Source organism: Xenopus tropicalis, chromosome 10, assembly GCF_000004195.4.
Source record: "Xenopus tropicalis strain Nigerian chromosome 10, UCB_Xtro_10.0, whole genome shotgun sequence".
In the NCBI taxonomy this organism is placed as follows: Eukaryota; Metazoa; Chordata; class Amphibia; order Anura; family Pipidae; genus Xenopus; species Xenopus tropicalis.
Genome location: NC_030686.2, coordinates 33127354 through 33146251, shown reverse-complemented (window position 1 = coordinate 33146251; position 18898 = coordinate 33127354). Strand labels below are relative to the sequence as shown.

The following is an 18898-nucleotide window of genomic DNA, read 5'->3' as shown; positions in this document are numbered from 1 at the left end:
AAACAATGGTTTCACTGATGCGATTTTTTATTTTATACATTTTTATAATAATATAATACTATACTATATATATGTATATATACTGTATACACCGTAATATAACTTTAAATAGCATTTTTGGCTAAATAATTTTCCCTGATGGGGTTAAAAATACTCGACCTTCCAGAAGGAGCAAGTACTAGGTTATTTGAAAGAACTGCTAGTCTTGTGAAATTAACCAATATGGTGGTAATAAGAAAGGTAGTAGTCTTATCCCTTGGCCACCAAAAGTTCTAGTATGGGGATCTAGCCTGTGATCCTAAAGGATTTTTGTTAACCATCAGTTGGCCAACTAATCTTTTTTAATAATTGTGCCATGGGTCTTTCAATTTTGGCAAATGCATAGAAATGCATAGTATTTACCAAGGCTTGAACAATAAATACTTTTACAAATCTCTTCCATTCTCTTCTAAAATGTACCTTTACTTGAAGGTGGAAAACCACTCATGAGAGTCAAATTGATAGCAACTAGGCTGGGTGGAGAATCTTGTAGCTGTACTATATATAGCCTTGGCCTGTATATGAGATATTCAGCCTTGCTTGCCGCTGAGACCTGATTTTCTGAACGTTTGAATGTTACAATTTTGCTTTCATAACATTGGCCATAGATCAACTAATTAGATAAGAAGAGTGATTTTGTACCTGCTAAGCACTGGAACAAAGGTATCAGCTTACAGATAGGGAGAAATTAGGGTTGCCACCTGTTAAAATGAACTTACCTTCTAGCGGGGGGGGGGGGCAGCAATGATATGGCATAGGAGGGGCGGGGAGATGATGCAAGGGAGTGGAGTTATGACATCATGGATGTCTTGCAGGGGATTGGGGAAGGAGAATAAGGAAGAGAAAGGGTAATGCTGGCCATATACGTTATAATAAAATCATACAAAACCTAGTTTCATACGATTTTTGGATCGTGTGTGGGCTCAGAATTATCGTCCCGATAATTTTTGTACCATGGCGATTGGTCATTTAGTCAGTTGGACAGGTTCGAAAATTTCAGTCTGATAAAGGTGAAATCTGTGCATGTATTGTGTATTGGATCATATCCTTGGGGGACCTACAATGGAAGTCACTTTTGTACGATTGGTGTCTGCCAACTATTTTATGTTCAGAACATCCTCTGATTGGTATTTTTAGGGCTTTAGCCTACAATTTCAGTCTGAATGTTGGTTTTAGATCGTTGCATTTAAACGTGTGATTGATATCAGAATGTTCGTGAGAAAAAGACTAAAATCTAAAAGTGTATGGCCAGCATAAGTTTCAGGTGGGTTTTGGGCTGATTGTGGGCTTAAGGCTGATGCCACACGTGGCGTTTTTACGCTGTATATTTTCTAATTCTCTTGTCGGCTGAAAAACGCACAATATCATCATCCATAGAAATAACTTGAAAAGACTCGAAGCAAACCACACAATGCGTAAATAAGCTAAAAAACGCCGAAAAAACCTGCCGAAATACGCCAGTATTTGCACAGCAAGCTATTCCTATGTATACACAAAGGCAGCTGCCAGACTTAGCTGAAATACGCTGCGTTTTTTACTATTTTGCACTATTAGCACCATGGAAACGGGATTTGCTATTTCACCAGTACTAGGCTGAAAAACGCCATAGTCAGTGGCTGTGTGGCTTGTGCGGCGTTTTTAGGCTGAGAAAATACGCAGCTTAAAAAAGGCCTCGTGTGGCATCAGCCTAAAGGGGTGGGTCAGGGGCTGAACTTCAGGGTACTGCAAATTTATATACATTGCTGGTAAATTTGTAATACTGACTCTGGCCTTGGCAGGTGTTTTACCAGCTAGGCCTGTATAATACCAGCCAGGTAGCAACCCTAGGAGAAATACAGGGAACAAAAAGAAACCATACATATACATCAAGGCACAGCTGCTTCTCCTAAATGTATCCCTGCTAAAGTAATGACCACTGCTTACCCACTGCTACAGAGCTCAGAATGCAGGCCTTATATCAGATACATATGCCACTTTCGAAGATAAAAATAAATGAAATTGCCTTTATAAAAGTCACCTTTGCCTCCTGCCACTAGGGCCAAACAATAAGATCTGCCCAATATTGCCCCTCAAGGTGGGCATATCAATGAAAGAGGTCGCCAAGTGAGCAAATCTTCACGTGTGGGCAGCTGTAGGCTGTGTTGCTAATTGAACAGTAGAGCTAGTTTAGCTGTGGGGGGTGGAATCCAGGGCAGATTGAGACAATAAGATGATATTTTTGTAAGAAAGAAAGGAAAAGAAGCAGTCTCTTGTAGGAAATTGAGGATGGAGAGGGAAGGGGGAGGTTTGCGGAAATTCTTTGTACATAAAATGCCATATGTATATGTGTCATCCCCTCACCCAGCCAGATTCCCACAGACATCACAAGGCCTGGATATTTCATGGAAGGGGGGGTGGGAGTGAGGCAGGATGGAGGTCACAGGACCAAATCCTCAATCAGCACAACAAATGTGCACTAATAGCTTGCTGTATGTGCCGGCTCCTTCCAGCGTGTTTAACCCTTTGTGCTCCCCTCTAAAGGTGCCTTTAGCCTGTGCAGATGTAACTCAAGTCAGTCTTCCTCTCACAAACCATAACTGTCTTCTCAAGTTTCTTGCAATGTACCCTCTAGTCTTTTCTGGCAGAAAAAAATATCTTCTTTTGTGTGCTATTTTTAGGATTAGCATGCAACATGTGCGTAGCGCTTGACTTAAAAGAAAGTTCAGTTAATTGTAACTTTACTTGCCTTTAAGGCTAGTGCCACAAAAGGGTGATTCTTTCCCTCCCGTGTCTGCTATCACAGGCACTGCGGCGGCCTGGGGGCAGACACACAGAGCGGATTTCGGTGCAGCAACATGTGTATGCATTTTTGTGGCCAAATCTGATCCGTGTTTCTGCACCCAGGCTTATTCAGTGTCGGCACTGGAGTGGGCAAAGGCCAGTGGAATGGCTGTTCGGGCCCTGTGTGCCACTTGCTTTAAGATAACAATTGCCTTTGCGCCTTTTATTTCCTGTAGGCCGAAGCTAAGTCGCATGGTGTTTGTTAGAAAAGATGGTGGGGGTCATTTACTGAGATTCTGGACACAAGTGTCAGACCACTGAAATGTCAAATAGTGTTTCCCTAAGTGCTCATTTAAAAAGCACTTGCAAAGCACAGATGGAGCTGAAGGGTGGATGTCTATGTATCTGTCCTGCATGTCCTCCTTGAATACAGGCAGCAATATATTCATGAGATAAGCCAGGGTTCCCCAACCTTTCTTTACCCTTGAGCCACATTCAAATTTAAAAAGAGTTGGGGAGCAACGCAAACATAAAAAATTTACCTGGGGTACCAAATAAGGCTATGATTGGTTATTTAGTAGCCCCTGTGTAGACTGCTAGCCTACAGGAGGCTCTGTTTGTTTTTATGCCTCCAAAATATAAAAAATTAAGGACCTTCTTTGAGGCCTATGGAAGCAACATCCAAGGGATTGGTGAGCAACATGTTGTTCCCAAGATACTGGTTGGGGATCACAGGGGTAAGCACAGGTCTCTGCTTTCTGATTTGGAGCAAAGACCACTGCAGCAATTCTTCTATGGGCAGAGCAGGGTGCAAAATTCAGCAAGACGTGGTGGATTGCCTCCTTTTTTAACTTTGCATCCTGCTTTGCAGGTATTAAATGGCCTCTAATATTCTTGGAAAAGCAAAAAGAGAGAGCAGTTTACTAGTGCAACATACCTCCCCTAGTTACTTTACACATGTGTTGGCCCCAGGATTTTAAAGGAAACAGAAGCAGTAGAACAGGATTGCTCGGTGGTGCTTGCTACACCTTTTAAATTCTATGACAAGGGAGAGCACAGCTTGTCATGTGCTTTGGACTTACGGCACGCCCCTGAGCACAGGCTAAAAATTACATTAATTCCAGCATCCACAGCTAGTAAGATATAGCCAGATATTTGTTTAGCTGCCAATGCTTAATTGATGCTCGGACATAGAAAACCCAATTACTCAACAGCCTTGTACAAAAGAGAATATCATTACTTGTATATGGTCACAAGACTGTGCCACGGGCTTTCCATAAATCATCCCTAGTTCAGAAACAGAATTGTAGATCTTAGAACATGTTGTTTTTTCATTTTTTTAGAACTTCAGGATACATTTTATGAATGACTTATTTATGTTGTGTGACATTTGATTGTCTTAGAAAATGTGTAGTGGAGAGTAACTCCAGAAATCTTTTTGATAACGTAGTACCCCAAGCATAGGTTCTAATTAGTTTTTTTTGGCATATATGAATATAAACAGAAAGGCTCCAGAAAAACATAAAATAGAGTTTACTAATATGTAAAGCAGTCTTCCAAACTGTTTCATTCTTCTGCTCCTGGGACCGGTTACTCCATCTGGAAAAAGGTGTGGGCATTGCCTAACTAGTAAGTGCAGAAATTGTTGCCCCTTAGACTGGGAAATCTTTTCTTCACCCTTAGCTGGCAAAGTCAAAATTGTCTGAATTTTGTATAAGAAGGTTATTGATATCAGTGAAGGGTCCAAAGGGCTGTGAGTTAAAACTTGCACAGTGTTTTGCCCTGAGCTTCATTACTACTTAAGGGAACTCAGCTTGATGGATCTGCAATCCACATACATGTTCCCTTTTGTCATTAATTGACCTTTTATGAGTTCTCTAGATCTGGTTCTGTCTGGGATACCCACTTTGCTGATGTGAAGGGTTACAGTGTGGAAAATAGGGATGAGCAAAATTTTTTGAAATCGGTGCGAAAAAAAGTTGCATGGCAAAGAAAAGTTACGTGGTAACTGCAAAAAAATGCAGATTGACTTGCATTGCATGACAGTGCATTTCACAAATTTTTGCTGTTTCGGGAATCACTAGTAGGGAAGGAACACATTCCTGGTCCCCATGTGTTTAGTCCTGCTTCATCTTGAAATAATACAGACTTGTGTAAATTCATTCAGCATATTTTTCTTTCCTGGTATTGCTGGCACATGGGTTTGGGTCTCTGAGATTGAGATTAGGGTAAGGTAGTTCAATTATTTGATTAAAATGGAGCCTATCCCGTATAGGTAGTCTGTAGGAGTAATACTTAAGGGATTCTGGTATGAGTTTTATACACCACAGTTGTATAAAACATAGTGGCATGTTTATTGTTTTTCATTTATCTCTGTTATTTGGCAAAAAGTGCTGGGAGTTTTGGTGCACCAGCACTAACTACCCGGATCCAAAGTGGCTCTGGGTATCCCTAAGTATGTGAAAATAAACACCTGTTTTTCCTCTTCCTACAGACATTGCTATTTGTTGCATTGATCGTTGCCCTCTGTGCTGCTGTCAACCTGCTGTTTGTCTCGGTCTATCTTATATGCCTTTGCTGTTGCAAGAAAGAAGATGAAACGGAGACAAAGAAGACAAGTTCCTGCTGTGTCACCTGGACTGCTGCTGTGTCTGGCCTTCTCTGCTGGTGAGAGTCTCATATCTACCATTCACCTCTGTAAAATGTCACTGTCCTAGTTTTGTTATTTTGTTTAGTTTGCTGGCATGTAGCAGATCTGGATCTGTTCACGATGACCTTTGGCCCCATGTTGTGTCCAAAAGAAGTTTCATTTAATATCATTGAGATTAATGGAGACCCAATTCCAGGGGGTACTAGTTAGATAAGACTAAAGTTGCATAGCAGGATCTTATATACTTATAATTTTATTTGTGAGCCTGAAGCAAAAACAAGTGTGACATTTTGTGTGACACTGTACAGGTGTATCGTGTTACCTGCCTTCTGTAAGGTTACAGCCACATGGGTGATTCTCAGCCTGTGGACACAATGGCTCTGGGTGCAGGCACATAAAGAACATAACTCTTGCAGAGATTTATATTAAACCGATTTTGATTTATTATAAATTCATTAAAATTGAAACTGCCCCATTATAATTTATCTTTACATGTTACATGCTTACTCAACACTTATAGGCTCTACATGTCACACTTCAAAAGTCAGTATATATAGACTCCAAAAAAACACTCCCCCCAATCAACAATTATATGTCACAAGCCATAAGGTTCTAGATAGCTTGCATAGTGATGCAGTTAATACATATTACAGGGTTATAGTATAATTTATACACATTTCACTATTCATATCTCTTTAATTGATACATAACATGCCACATCATACGCGTCTGTAAATAAAAAATCCAATATATCTCAGGTTTACATGTCAGAGCATTAGAGCCGGCTATGCCCTGACACTCTTACGTAAGCGTAAAGGTAAATTTAAGGAATATTGGATAAACTATATAGAATGTTGTGGCTTGTGATGTGATTGGTAAAGTAATTTAAATTGATTTTTGTTTGGAATCGATATATACTGACTAAAGGTGGCCATACACGGGCCGATTGTAGCTGCCGATATCGGTCCCTTGGACCAATTCGACAGCTTATTGGCCCATGTAGGGGGAGCAACGACTGGCCTACCCGACCGATATCTGGCCTGAAATCAGCCAGATATCGATCGGGCAGGTTAAAAAATTCAGTCGAATCAAGGACTGCATCGGCTCGTTGATGCGGTCCCCGAACCGACTGCGTCCGCAACCGTTGTTATAATTCAGTCATTTGGCCCCAGGGCCAAACGACCGAATTAGCCTAAATTCCCCCAATATCGCCCACCCATAGGTGAGGATATCAGGAGAAGGTCTGCTTGCTTGGCGACCTCGCCAGGTGAGCAGATCTTTACGCATATGGCCACCTTAAGTTACTGTATACTACTGTACCTATAGTATGGGTAAGCATGAAACGCGTTAGCCTAAATTATAAGGGGACAGTTTGAATTTTAATGGATATAGTAAAGCAAAATGTTTTAGGGTTATGTAAAATTTGTAGATACCTCAATTTAGTCGTTGGGGTGATTTTTACTAACTCTGTAACGTAACTTATCTTCTATTTGGTTTACAGCAGGCACATAAAGCTTTTGTAAAGAACGTAGGGGCAGATTCTTTGCCTGCGTTTATTTGTAGCCTGAGAATCATCAACGTGTGGAAGTAGCCTAAAACCTCTTTAGATGCCTTCTCAAAGCTACATAGGTAGCAACAGTGCAAAATCAACAGGGCAGGAAAGTGATCCCAAATAACCCTGTTTACTTAATGATGCAGTATGAACTGATGTGTAACAGGAAATGTTCCGTATTGCTCAGAGTTCAGTCTTACCATTTCCCCGAATCAGCATACTCTCTCCTGCACGTGCCCCAACCCACTGCATTCTGTCTGAGTTCTTTCTCTTGTACCGTGTCACTCTAAAAATAGACCTTCCCACTTCAAAGGAACCAAGAAACATGTTTTTATATGAAACAACCTTTGCCCAACCTTTGTCTTACCAGCTGCTTTTAATCTATATGTCTCAGTTTCCCCTTAGATATTGTGGCTGATAGGGCATGTGGGGTGCACTGCACGGCTGCTTTTTAGGGCACCATAAACTGATAGTAAGCAGACTAATGACCACAGCTATGGAGATCTCTTCTGGCCCATATTGTGGTGAATTGTTTGTTCTGCCTCAGTAAAATAACACTCATTAGGTGCTTGTCTTCTCCCACAATGCCCTCCTCGGTGCTCATTTACATGGTGATCTATGCAAAGCTGAACTGCAAAGTAAAATTATACTCACCTCAGCTTTGATGATTTAAAAGATAATAAATTCCCTTAGCCCATTACCACTTTGCTACTCATTTCATATACCTCTCATCGGCTCAGTAGGGGTTTCTGGCCACCGCACATGAATCACTTTGATTAAATTTTGCTGTGTGCAGCGGCTTAGCTTTAGGATTGTGTTTATAATCCTGACCAGCCATGGAGCATTGATCTCCACAGTGACAGCTCAAAAAGCTGACAGGGAACCCAGTGATCTTGGGTTGCATAAAATATGGACTCCTGTCCCTAACATCTATTCAAGCCAGTGTAGCTAAGGGTAAAACATATTGCGGGTAACCGCCTCCATTTGCATTTTCCAATTATTATTATTATTATTGCTGCAAATAATATATTTTTATTGCCGTTAATGAAATGACTTGCCATAGCAAGCAAATCATGGCAATACTGTACTATATAAGATGGCTTATATTGAGGTTCTTATGAATGGATCTTGTAAGTGGAGTTTGAAAAGGGACCCGGGAGCAGTGGAAATGCATCCAGTGGAGTTGTGAATTACACTTCTCCAGTTTGACAGATGAGTCTGGGTTTGACAAATGCTGTAGAAACACTACCTGCCTGAATGTATAATTCCAAAAATGTAAAGTTTTGTTGAGAAGGAATAATGGTCTGAGCTTAGTGTTTATGATTTGGGTTGGAGCCCCTGGTTCCAGTGAAAGCAAATCATAACCTTACAGTATACACTGACATTCTTGACTATTTTGTGTTTGATTGTGTTGGTGACTAATCGTCGATTTGCCTCTCAAGGCAACTTCCGCGATTTCGGGAAATCACGGTGCCGCGTATGCCATCCCACTGGCGATTTACATTTTCGATAGTGGGATGGCATCTCGGGGAAATTAGTCACCCGCGACAAGGGAGATTTATAGTGCAGTGATTAATCTCTCCGTGTGCCACAGCCCTAAAGGGTTCTTTCCATAATTTGGATCTCTGTACCTTAGAATTTATTATCCTAAGATATCTACTATAAAAGATTTAAACATTAAGGGAGAATTAATGCTTAACTAAAGATGTAGGGCAGGAATGCTACACATTATGTTTTGGGTATCTGTACCAGCCCAAGGCAACCCCAGCTCTTTTGCAGGGAAGGTCTGTGCCTCTGAAGATGCCCCAGTAGCCCCCCATCATCTTTTCTGCTGATTTACTTTACATGCTCTGTGCCGCTGTCAGTTACTGAGCTTAGGGACCAATATACAATAAACTGTATTGAAAATAAAACAGTTAAATTATACACAGCAGCTCGGAAACCACTGTAATTAGCTCCGTCCTGGAGCATCACCATAAATGACAGGCCAACCTTATTTTCTCCTTAATAATTTGTGATGAACCCTAAGCTCAGCTTCTTGACAGCTGCCCAGAGCACACTGAGCATGTGCGTGTCACAGACACTTCTAACAAAATCTAAGATGGGGAGCTGCTGTGTAAGGTCTGGATCATTACTGCAATAGTGATTATGAACCTTTAGGCTGGTGCAATAAGTTTGTTATATAAAATATTACATTTTTAGCCATAGTCATTTTTAGGGTTTAGTTCTCCTTTAAATAGACCCAGTAGGATTGTTTTGTAACCAATATGAATTTATACAATTTATTTATTATCAAATACAAGCTACTTTTTACAGAGATAAAGTAAATGCTTTCTGGATAATGGGTTATCAGATAAGGGATTCCATACCTGTATCACAATATTAGGCCACAACTTGGGGAAGTGGCACATAAAGATGGGGCCCTGGTCACAAGCTGCACCCTAGGGTATAGGTTCAAGCTTGGCTTCAGAATAACTTTCACTAACCCAGATGTTTTAGAACACCTCTCTACATATTATGTGGACCTTCAAGATAAATTACAAATATAATTGTAATTCAGGTTCTGCACTCGACATTTGAGAAGTCTTAATGTTCATTGACATTACGTGACAGAGGTCATGAAAATAATACCATACGCTCTCTTTTCTTACTAGTAGGGTTCTCAGTGCAAATTGCAGAAATGTGCTAGCCCTCTCAACTCAAAGGCATAAACCAGGACATACCTAAAACTTCTGTAAATAATCTGCTGCTGCTGCATGTGATTTTTATTTTGTAAGGTCCTCACTTGATCATTTGATTTTTGAAATTAAATTATGTATAATTTAAATGTAATGCCTATTACTTTTCGATAAGTTCCATGACATGTTGCACTGCAGAGAGAAACAGAGCACATACCAAACAAATATGCAAAGAGAAAAACAAGTGCCGCAGTGTATTGACCACTAAAATTGGTTTCAAATTCACATTTGCCAGATTGCACTGCAGGGTCATCAATTGAATCTGCAGTGGGAAGGCATACGTGTTGCTTCGTTTTCCGAAGCCGCCCAAAGTTTTCTGCGCCCCATATACCTTCCCACTGGTGACACACTTGATTTGGCCATAAGGTAAAATTACAGATTTGCTGGATCAGGTATTTTCAGAGCAGGTTGTAAAAGTGATGGAACCCTTAGGGCAAGATTTACTAATCCACGAACGCGCCGAGCGTATTTTCAGCAACTTTTTTGTATTTTGCACGACTTTTTCGTACTTTGCGGACAAATTTCTGCAACAAAATCGTATTGTCGCACCGAGTACGAAAGTTTGGGATTCATTCAAGCTTCGGTATTGCGACTTTCCTTGGGCCAGGTTGGAGCTGCAGAGTGCCATTGAGTCCTATGGGAGACTTTCCTTGGGCCGGGTTGGAGCTGCAGAGTGCCATTGAGTCCTATGGGAGACTTTCCTTGGGCCAGGTTGGAGCTGCAGAGTGCCATTGAGCCCTATGGGAGACTTTCCTTGGGCCAGGTTGGAGCTGCAGAGTGCCATTGAGTCCTATGGGAGACTTTCCTTGGGCCGGGTTGGAGCTGCAGAGTGCCATTGAGCCCTATGGGAGACTTTCCTTGGGCCGGGTTGGAGCTGCAGAGTGCCATTGAGCCCTATGGGAGACTTTCCTTGGGCCAGGTTGGAGCTGCAGAGTGCCATTGAGCCCTATGGGAGACTTTCCTTGGGCCGGGTTGGAGCTGCAGAGTGCCATTGAGCCCTATGGGAGACTTTCCTTGGGCCGGGTTGGAGCTGCAGAGTGCCATTGAGCCCTATGGGAGACTTTCCTTGGGCCAGGTTGGAGCTGCAGAGTGCCATTGAGCCCTATGGGAGACTTTCCTTGGGCCGGGTTGGAGCTGCAGAGTGCCATTGAGCCCTATGGGAGACTTTCCTTGGGCCGGGTTGGAGCTGCAGAGTGCCATTGAGCCCTATGGGAGACTTTCCTTGGGCCGGGTTGGAGCTGCAGAGTGCCATTGAGCCCTATGGGAGACTTTCCTTGGGCCGGGTTGGAGCTGCAGAGTGCCATTGAGCCCTATGGGAGACTTTCCTTGGGCCAGGTTGGAGCTGCAGAGTGCCATTGAGCCCTATGGGAGACTTTCCTTGGGTCGGGTTGGAGCTGCAGAGTGCCATTGAGCCCAATGGGAGAATTTCCCTGGGCCGGGTTGGAGCTGCAGAGTGCCATTGAGCCCTATGGGAGACTTTCCTTGGGCCGGGTTGGAGCTGCAGAGTGCCATTGAGCCCTATGGGAGACTTTCCTTGGGCCGGGTTGGAGCTGCAGAGTGCCATTGAGCCCTATGGGAGACTTTCCTTGGGCCAGGTTGGAGCTGCAGAGTGCCATTGATCCTATGGGAGGCTTACAAAATCATGCACAGAAGGATCAAAGTCTGAAAGGTTTTCCTGCATTTTACAATCGTTCAGTATGAAAATTTCATGACTTTCAGATCGCCAATACGATATTATCATGACTAATATGATTTTTTTTGTAAGCATATTCGCGATATTTGCGATCTTAAGAAATTATCGTATCCAATCTGAATTTATCCCATTTGCGATTCAAACTCGTGTTTTCATGAATGTGCCCCTTAGTATATTCTGTCACAAACTGATACCCGTCATTCTATATTGTGTGAGTGAGAGGAAGGAATTTGTGTTTTTGTTGTTGGAAAATCAGTGCCTCTGATACAACTAGAAATGACAGACAAGGATCAGAGGAGGTTGGTGGGTTTTCTCCAGGCCAGGAAATAGGCTGTCATAGGAAGTCTATTATATAATCAAACCTCAGGGCAGTTTTTAGGCAAGCCTTAAAATAGCATCATACGTTATCTTTCCTCTACATAAAGACTTGCCATTGCCGTTACTTTCGGATATTCAGACAGATTAAGAAGAAAACGGCAGTGAAGAGTGAAAAAACCTGGACTGTGAAGAAGAGATAGCAAGATTCATGCATTAAATGTTGACTACTTCTGATACTATTGCAGAATGCTGAAATAACAGCCGCTATAACTGCTTTTGTAATGGTATTTTGCTTTCTTGTAATAATATTTCTAAAAAAAAAATCATATGTAAGCACATTGTATATCTGGAAGGTACTGCAATACAACGCTAAAAATACAATGACACCTAGTCAGGGATTTGTATGTTGCTGTTGGTTTTGCCCAACAAAATCCCTGCGATGCTTAGACTAAAATAAGCTTACTTATAACTGTGAGAAATCATTTGCATTTAGTTTATGCTTGGCTTTGCCGCATTTTGCCACTTTCAAAAATAGCTTTTTGTTGAAGGGTGAGAAGTATAGTCGGAATGTCCTATAGCAATGAATACATTATGTCTGTTCTATGGTGGGGTACTATTGAAGCTGATAAGACAAGCATTTGAGTTGAAAAAGTCATTTTGCTGGTTGATGACTAGGAGAATGTGTGCTGAATTGTCTTGTGTTAGTGTTAAAATTGCATTTAACTAATTCTAGCCTAGTGGTTCCCTACCTGGTGGAGCATGGAGCAGTGTAGGGGGCTCAGCCAGAAGGACAATTTGGGCCTGTAGGTGTTCTCCTAGATACAATGAAAGCCCATCTTAAAGGTCAGTTAGGGTGAGATTTGGGGTGAATACTTATGCCATAGATCAGGGGTCCCCAACCTTTCTTACTTGTGAGCCACAGTCAAATGTAAAAAGACTTGGAGAGCACCACAAGCATCATAATAGTTCATGGAGGTGCCAAATAAGGGCTAAGATTGGCTATTAGGCAGCCTCTATGCACACTATCAGCTTACAGGGGGCTTTATTGGCAGTAAATCTTGTTTTTATTCAACCAAAACTTGCCACCAAGTCAGGAATTCAAAAATAACTACCTGCTTTGGGGCAATAGGAGCAACACCCAAGGGGTTGGGAAGCAACATGTTGTCCACGAGCCACTCGGTGGGGACCACTGCCCTAGATAATCTTGTAACTCTGATGGACTAATATACCAATATTTTCCTATACAGTATCTGTAATGTTGTCAAGTGCTAAAGAGGATGCTAATCAAAGTGGACCTCTATCTATTATTAAATATATACAGTGGCTTGCAAAAGTATTCGGCCCCCTTGAACTTTTCCACATTTTGTCACATTACAGCCACAAACATGAATCAGTTTTATTGGAATTCCACGTTAAAGACCAATACAAAGTGGTGTACACGAGAGAAGTGGAACGAAAATCATACATGATTCCAAACATTTTTTACAAATAAATAACTGCAAAGTGGGGTGTGTGTAATTATTCAGCCCCCTTTGGTCTGAGTGCAGTCAGTTGCCCATAGAGTGCACCTGTGTGTAATCTAATGTCAGTTCAAATACAGTTGCTCTGTCACGGCCTCAGAGGTTGTCTAAGAGAATATTGGGAGCAACAACACCATGAAGTCCAAAGAACACACCAGACAGGTCAGGGATAAAGTTATTGAGAAATTTAAAGCAGGCTTAGGCTACAAAAAGATTTCCAAAGCCTTGAACATCCCACGGAGCACTGTTCAAGCGATCATTCAGAAATGGAAGGAGTATGGCACAACTGTAAACCTACCAAGACAAGGCCGTCCACCTAAACTCACAGGCCGAACAAGGAGAGTGCTGATCAGAAATGCAGCCAAGAGGCCTATGGTGACTCTGGATGAGCTGCAGAGATCTACAGCTCAGGTGGGGGAATCTGTCCATAGGACAACTATTAGTCGTGCACTGCACAAAGTTGGCCTTTATGGAAGAGTGGCAAGAAGAAAGCCATTGTTAACAGAAAACCATAAGAAGTCCCGTTTGCAGTTTGCTACAAGCCATGTGGGGGACACAGCAAACATGTGGAAGAAGGTGCTCTGGTCAGATGAGACCAAAATGGAACTTTTTGGCCAAAATGCAAAACGCTATGTGTGGCGGAAAACTAACACTGCACATCACTCTGAACACACCATCCCCACTGTCAAATATGGTGGTGGCAGCATCATGCTCTGGGGGTGCTTCTCTTCAGCAGGGACAGGGAAGCTGGTCAGAGTTGATGGGAAGATGGATGGAGCCAAATACAGGGCAATCTTGGAAGAAAACCTCTTGGAGTCTGCAAAAGACTTGAGACTGGGGCGGAGGTTCACCTTCCAGCAGGACAACGACCCTAAACATAAAGCCAGGACAACAATGGAATGGTTTAAAACAAAACATATCCATGTGTTAGAATGGCCCAGTCACAGTCCAGATCTAAATCCAATCGAGAATCTGTGGCAAGATCTGAAAACTGCTGTTCACAAACGCTGTCCATCTAATCTGACTGAGCTGGAGCTGTTTTGCAAAGAAGAATGGGCAAGGATTTCAGTCTGTAGATGTGCAAAGCTGGTAGAGACATACCCTAAAAGCCTGGCAGCTGGAATTGCAGCAAAAGGTGCTTCTACAAAGTATTGACTCAGGGGGCTGAATAATTACGCACACCCCACTTTGCAGTTATTTATTTGTAAAAAATGTTTGGAATCATGTATGATTTTCGTTCCACTTCTCACGTGTACACCACTTTGTATTTCACTTTCACGTGGAATTCCAATAAAATTGATTCATGTTTGTGGCTGTAATGTGACAAAATGTGGAAAAGTTCAAGGGGGCCGAATACTTTTGCAAGCCACTGTAAGTAGTTAAATAAATGTATCATAATATTTCACAGCTCGAAAAATGTAACTAAAATGTAACTTAAAAAAACACAGTTGCCATTTTATTTCCTATAGGACCACTGAGTGTCATAATTGAAATGGCTGTAATTTCCTGCTTTATGTTACCTATATGAAATAGCACACACAAGGGGTCATTTCCAACATGGAAGGCAGGTTGCAAAGTGCCTGTTTTTATGCACGTTGTACCCTGCCTTCCATGTTAGAAATTACCCTAAATAAACTATTACCTAATGTTGCATGATGCCTTAGGAGTAAAAGTGATATATTTTTTTCCTTCTACACTTTTCCATTTCTCCACATCAACAACAAAATTGGGAACTGCGGGAAATAAAATGCATGCATTTCTTCATTTTTTACTGATGTTTTTGCCTTGCAATCATTTACCCATGAAAACACTTTTACCATAACATTTAACAGATTTCATTTTGTGTAAGGCGGTGTTGGTTACTTTACCAGTATTCTGTTGACAAAGGAAATAACACACTGGTTTGTGCCTGCACACTTTATTATACATTTCCTGCCTACCTGGTAAGGCTTTATTTTGGTAACTAAGAATTAACTGCATGCAAAAGAAGAATTAGACGCATGGATGAAATAAATGTAGCTGCACAGATGTGTTAAGAACCGCAGTGCCCAATTATAGCGCCTACTTGAAGACATGGGCAGAGCAGCTGATACAGCTTGGTTGGCATTGGGTCAAAAGATAAAATAACACAAATGCGTATGTCTGTTTGCTTATTTTGTGGTATTAAATGAACATGACTTCGGAACAAGGGACACTACCATCCTTATATTTTTTATATTTTATGTGCTTAGTAAAGGAAACTATAAAGGCTAGATGTTTTATGTTCTGCAGTGCAGACTGTGTGAAGACTTGGAGGAATGTGTGTGCCTGAACTGTGACACATTCTAGCCATCGCTCAGCGATGCCAGACCACTCACCACTAACACTCCTCTGCCTTTAGCCACTGAATCCATTAAAGCTTCACACAAGGCTTAGATTGAGAGACCGAATATGTTAGAAGAAGCAGAGACTTATGACAGGACAAGTATAACCTTTCTAGAAGTAAGGTACAGATACCTGCAAGAAGACTGGAATTATGGATCTTTCAGTGATTATTTTAACTGGAAAAATACATAATAAAATGGAGTTAGTGTTCAGAGCCCGCTGCCATATAACATTAATAATTGCTGCACTTCAGTTATAGTTGTTGTTATATGATCTTCTACTACTTTAGTACAAATACTTTAGTACAAATACTTCAACAAATACTTCTGTCACCCTGTGCAGTGGGGAAGCCTGGGCAGGGGATGGGGCGGATGACATGGGTGGGTGGGACAGGTGACACCAGGGCGGGGCTGGTGATGTTGTGTTACACAACTCTAACCTGGGCACTGTGTTACACAACAAGATATGTTATTTAAAAGCCATGTCGATCACGTGAGTAAGAGAAAATTGTACAACATTATTTAATCATGTACGCAATATTAAATGAGATTAATAAAACTCCATCTTTGACAAATCTGCCCCTGAGTGTCAGTTTAACTCAGTTCAAGGTGTTTGCAACTAATGTCACAGATAATATAGGCAGGTAGTGATGGCCACCTTAAACTTAAAACAACACAAAAATGGTGATTGCCTGCAGAAACACAGTAGCGATTGTTTATAAACGTTAGATCAATGGGGTTGTGTTGTTCCCAGAGTGTTAGTACAGAATGACATTTACATCCAATACACTGGGCACAAGTGTAAAGCACCTCTTGATACAACCTCCTGTGATATACGTTATTTACCAGTACATGTGCAAAGTGCAATTTTGGATGCAATTTGTTACCCATAATGCAGCATGTGTCTCAACCCTTTCTCCTTGTAGATTGTAAGCTCTTTTGGGCAGGGCTCTCTTCACCTCTTGTATTGGTTATTGATTGCTTTATATGTTACTCTGTATGTCCAATGTATGAAACCCACTTATTGTACAGCGCTGCGGGATATGTTGGCGCTTTATAAATAAATGTTAATAATAATAATAATAATTTATCCCATAATTCTAGCTAAACTATGGCCACAGTTACACCCGAAGTATCAAAACAGATTCAACAGCCATTATGTTTTGATGTAAATTTGTGTATTATTTTCAGAGTAGGGGTTGTGTTACTTACAGTGTGCACATTCAAAACAGTGTATGCATCCAATTCACTGGGCACAAGTCTGATGCAACTGGCTGTGACAACCAGTGAGCTACTGCCAGGTCCAGGGTGCCACTAGCTCCAGGGCTCCCCAGTATCAATAGGCACAGTTGCACATCATTCACCAGAAGAGGCAGGTTGGTTGTACTGGCCACCAAGTGGAAGTGCAGAACCTTGTTTGGGTGCAAATACTTAATGAATTGCATTAATACACATTCTCCATTTCATCAATTTTAGAGCATTCACGCATGCATCATTATATGCAGGAGGTGGCAGTTTTCTATTTAGGTTTACACACAAAATACTAAAAAAGTGCAAATTAGATGAATAGCTGCAATGTGTTTCTAAAAATGTGTATTTGTTATGTTTGTGTCCATCTTTAAGGGCAGCATAATCAGTTTGTGGGTAACTAACACATAGGCTAACTGAGGATGCTCAGAGATTTTTTATCAGCAGAAGTCCACGAGCCTCTGGTTGGTTCTCCAGGTTCTATTTCAAAACTAATAACCACTCTCTTTTCCCCACAGTGCTGCAGTTGGCATTGGTTTCTATGGGAACAGTGAGACCAATGATGGGGTTTACCAGCTGACCTACTCCTTGGATAATGCCAACCACACTCTGGCTGGGATTGATTCTCTGGTAAGGAGAGGGTTAATGTTGAAATTTCTTGCTGATGTGTTATTATGAATATCGGGTTCTAGCCCAGCATTGCAGCTCTGTGTGTTTTGCTAGATGACTACCTACAGGTGTGAAAGCTTTCTTCTTTGCATGTTTTTGCTTTCAGAAATACATTCTAAGATACTTCCTCGGTCCCTGCTTGTGATCCCCCTCATTTACCCCCCTCTCTAAACTTCTCAACAATTTCAATAGACTGTGACTAATGGAGAGACAGAATATATTAGGAACCCCCTGGATGTCCTATTTACAGCCATGTGAGGAAAAGAAATAAAAGAGGACAGAAATTCTGGGCAGAAGCAATACAGGAGATGTTTGGAGCAGAAGGAAAGAAGAGAGACTTAAGGGACATTTTGGGTTAGGGAGACGAGAGAGGAAATGAATAGTGAGAGAGTTATAGAAAGAGTTTAAACCTAGATTGTTAGCTCTTTTGTGCAGGGCCCTTTTTACCTCTTGTATAGGTTATTGGTTGTTTTTTGTATGTAATCTGTATATTGATTGGATGTACCAATTTATTGTAGATTTTGTTTATAAATACTTATTAATAATAATCAGAAGAATCAAGTGTTACAAATATTGAGGGTATTCCCTAAAGAGAGAAAAGGGGTAACTGAGAATGTGAACATTATGAAAAGTTACAATAGTACAGTATAAAAAAAGCAGATAGGGTTCTGTACAAAAAAAATGAGGAATTAGTGGAAGGTATGAAAACAGTTATAGTGACAGAAAATATAAAACTCCAAGAACAGGAAGGAGACAAAATATTGGGTGTTGCTAGCTAAGGTACTAGGTGGGGTATGCAGAAGGGAACAGAGCTTGGGAACTGTAACTGCTGGGGAAGTTTTGTCTCTCACAGAAGGGAGAGTTGGCACATTGAAGAGAAGGAGAATCTGAAACAGAGAGTAAAGGTAGCCATACACGTTAAGATCTGATGATGTGGCCTAAGGTGGGCAATACTAGACTAATTCGATAGTCCTATGACGACGGGTATAGGAGCCGTCAGAGCAAGGACCACATCAATGAGCCAATGCTGTCCTCAATCAGACAATAAAATCAAGCCTGCCCAATCTACATATGGCTGAATTCCTGCCAGATATCAGTCGGGGAGCCCTGTTGGGGGTCCCCATACACGGGCAGATAAGCTGCTGAGTCGGTCTGAAGGACTCGAATTTGCAGCTGAAATCTGCTCATGTATGGCCACCCTTAAGCTCTCATTTCACTAACCTCCCCAGCATCCTCCCACTTGGGTTTGTGCTGGTACAGTAAAATTTCCCATTTGACTCTACAGCACAAGCAGGAGTGATATTTTGTGCTAGAGACACATCCTAAAGGCAAGTAAAATGACAGCACA

At 41.5% G+C, this 18898-nt stretch overlaps 2 protein-coding genes across 2 annotated transcripts in view; one reads left to right on the top strand and one right to left on the bottom strand.

Moving 5' to 3' along the window:
* Positions 1–18898, top strand: part of ttyh2 (tweety family member 2) — a gene marked incomplete at its 3' end in the record, with an annotated part of 59689 nt that overhangs the window by 8926 nt on the left and 31865 nt on the right. The window contains 2 exon segments of the mRNA NM_204080.1: positions 5294–5466; positions 17400–17511. Of these exon segments, the coding sequence (NP_989411.1) occupies positions 5294–5466; positions 17400–17511 (285 nt within the window).
* The window catches only part of dnai2 (dynein axonemal intermediate chain 2), a 64757-nt gene that overhangs the window by 24497 nt on the left and 21362 nt on the right, over positions 1–18898 (bottom strand). The gene's annotated exons all lie outside the window — the stretch shown is intronic.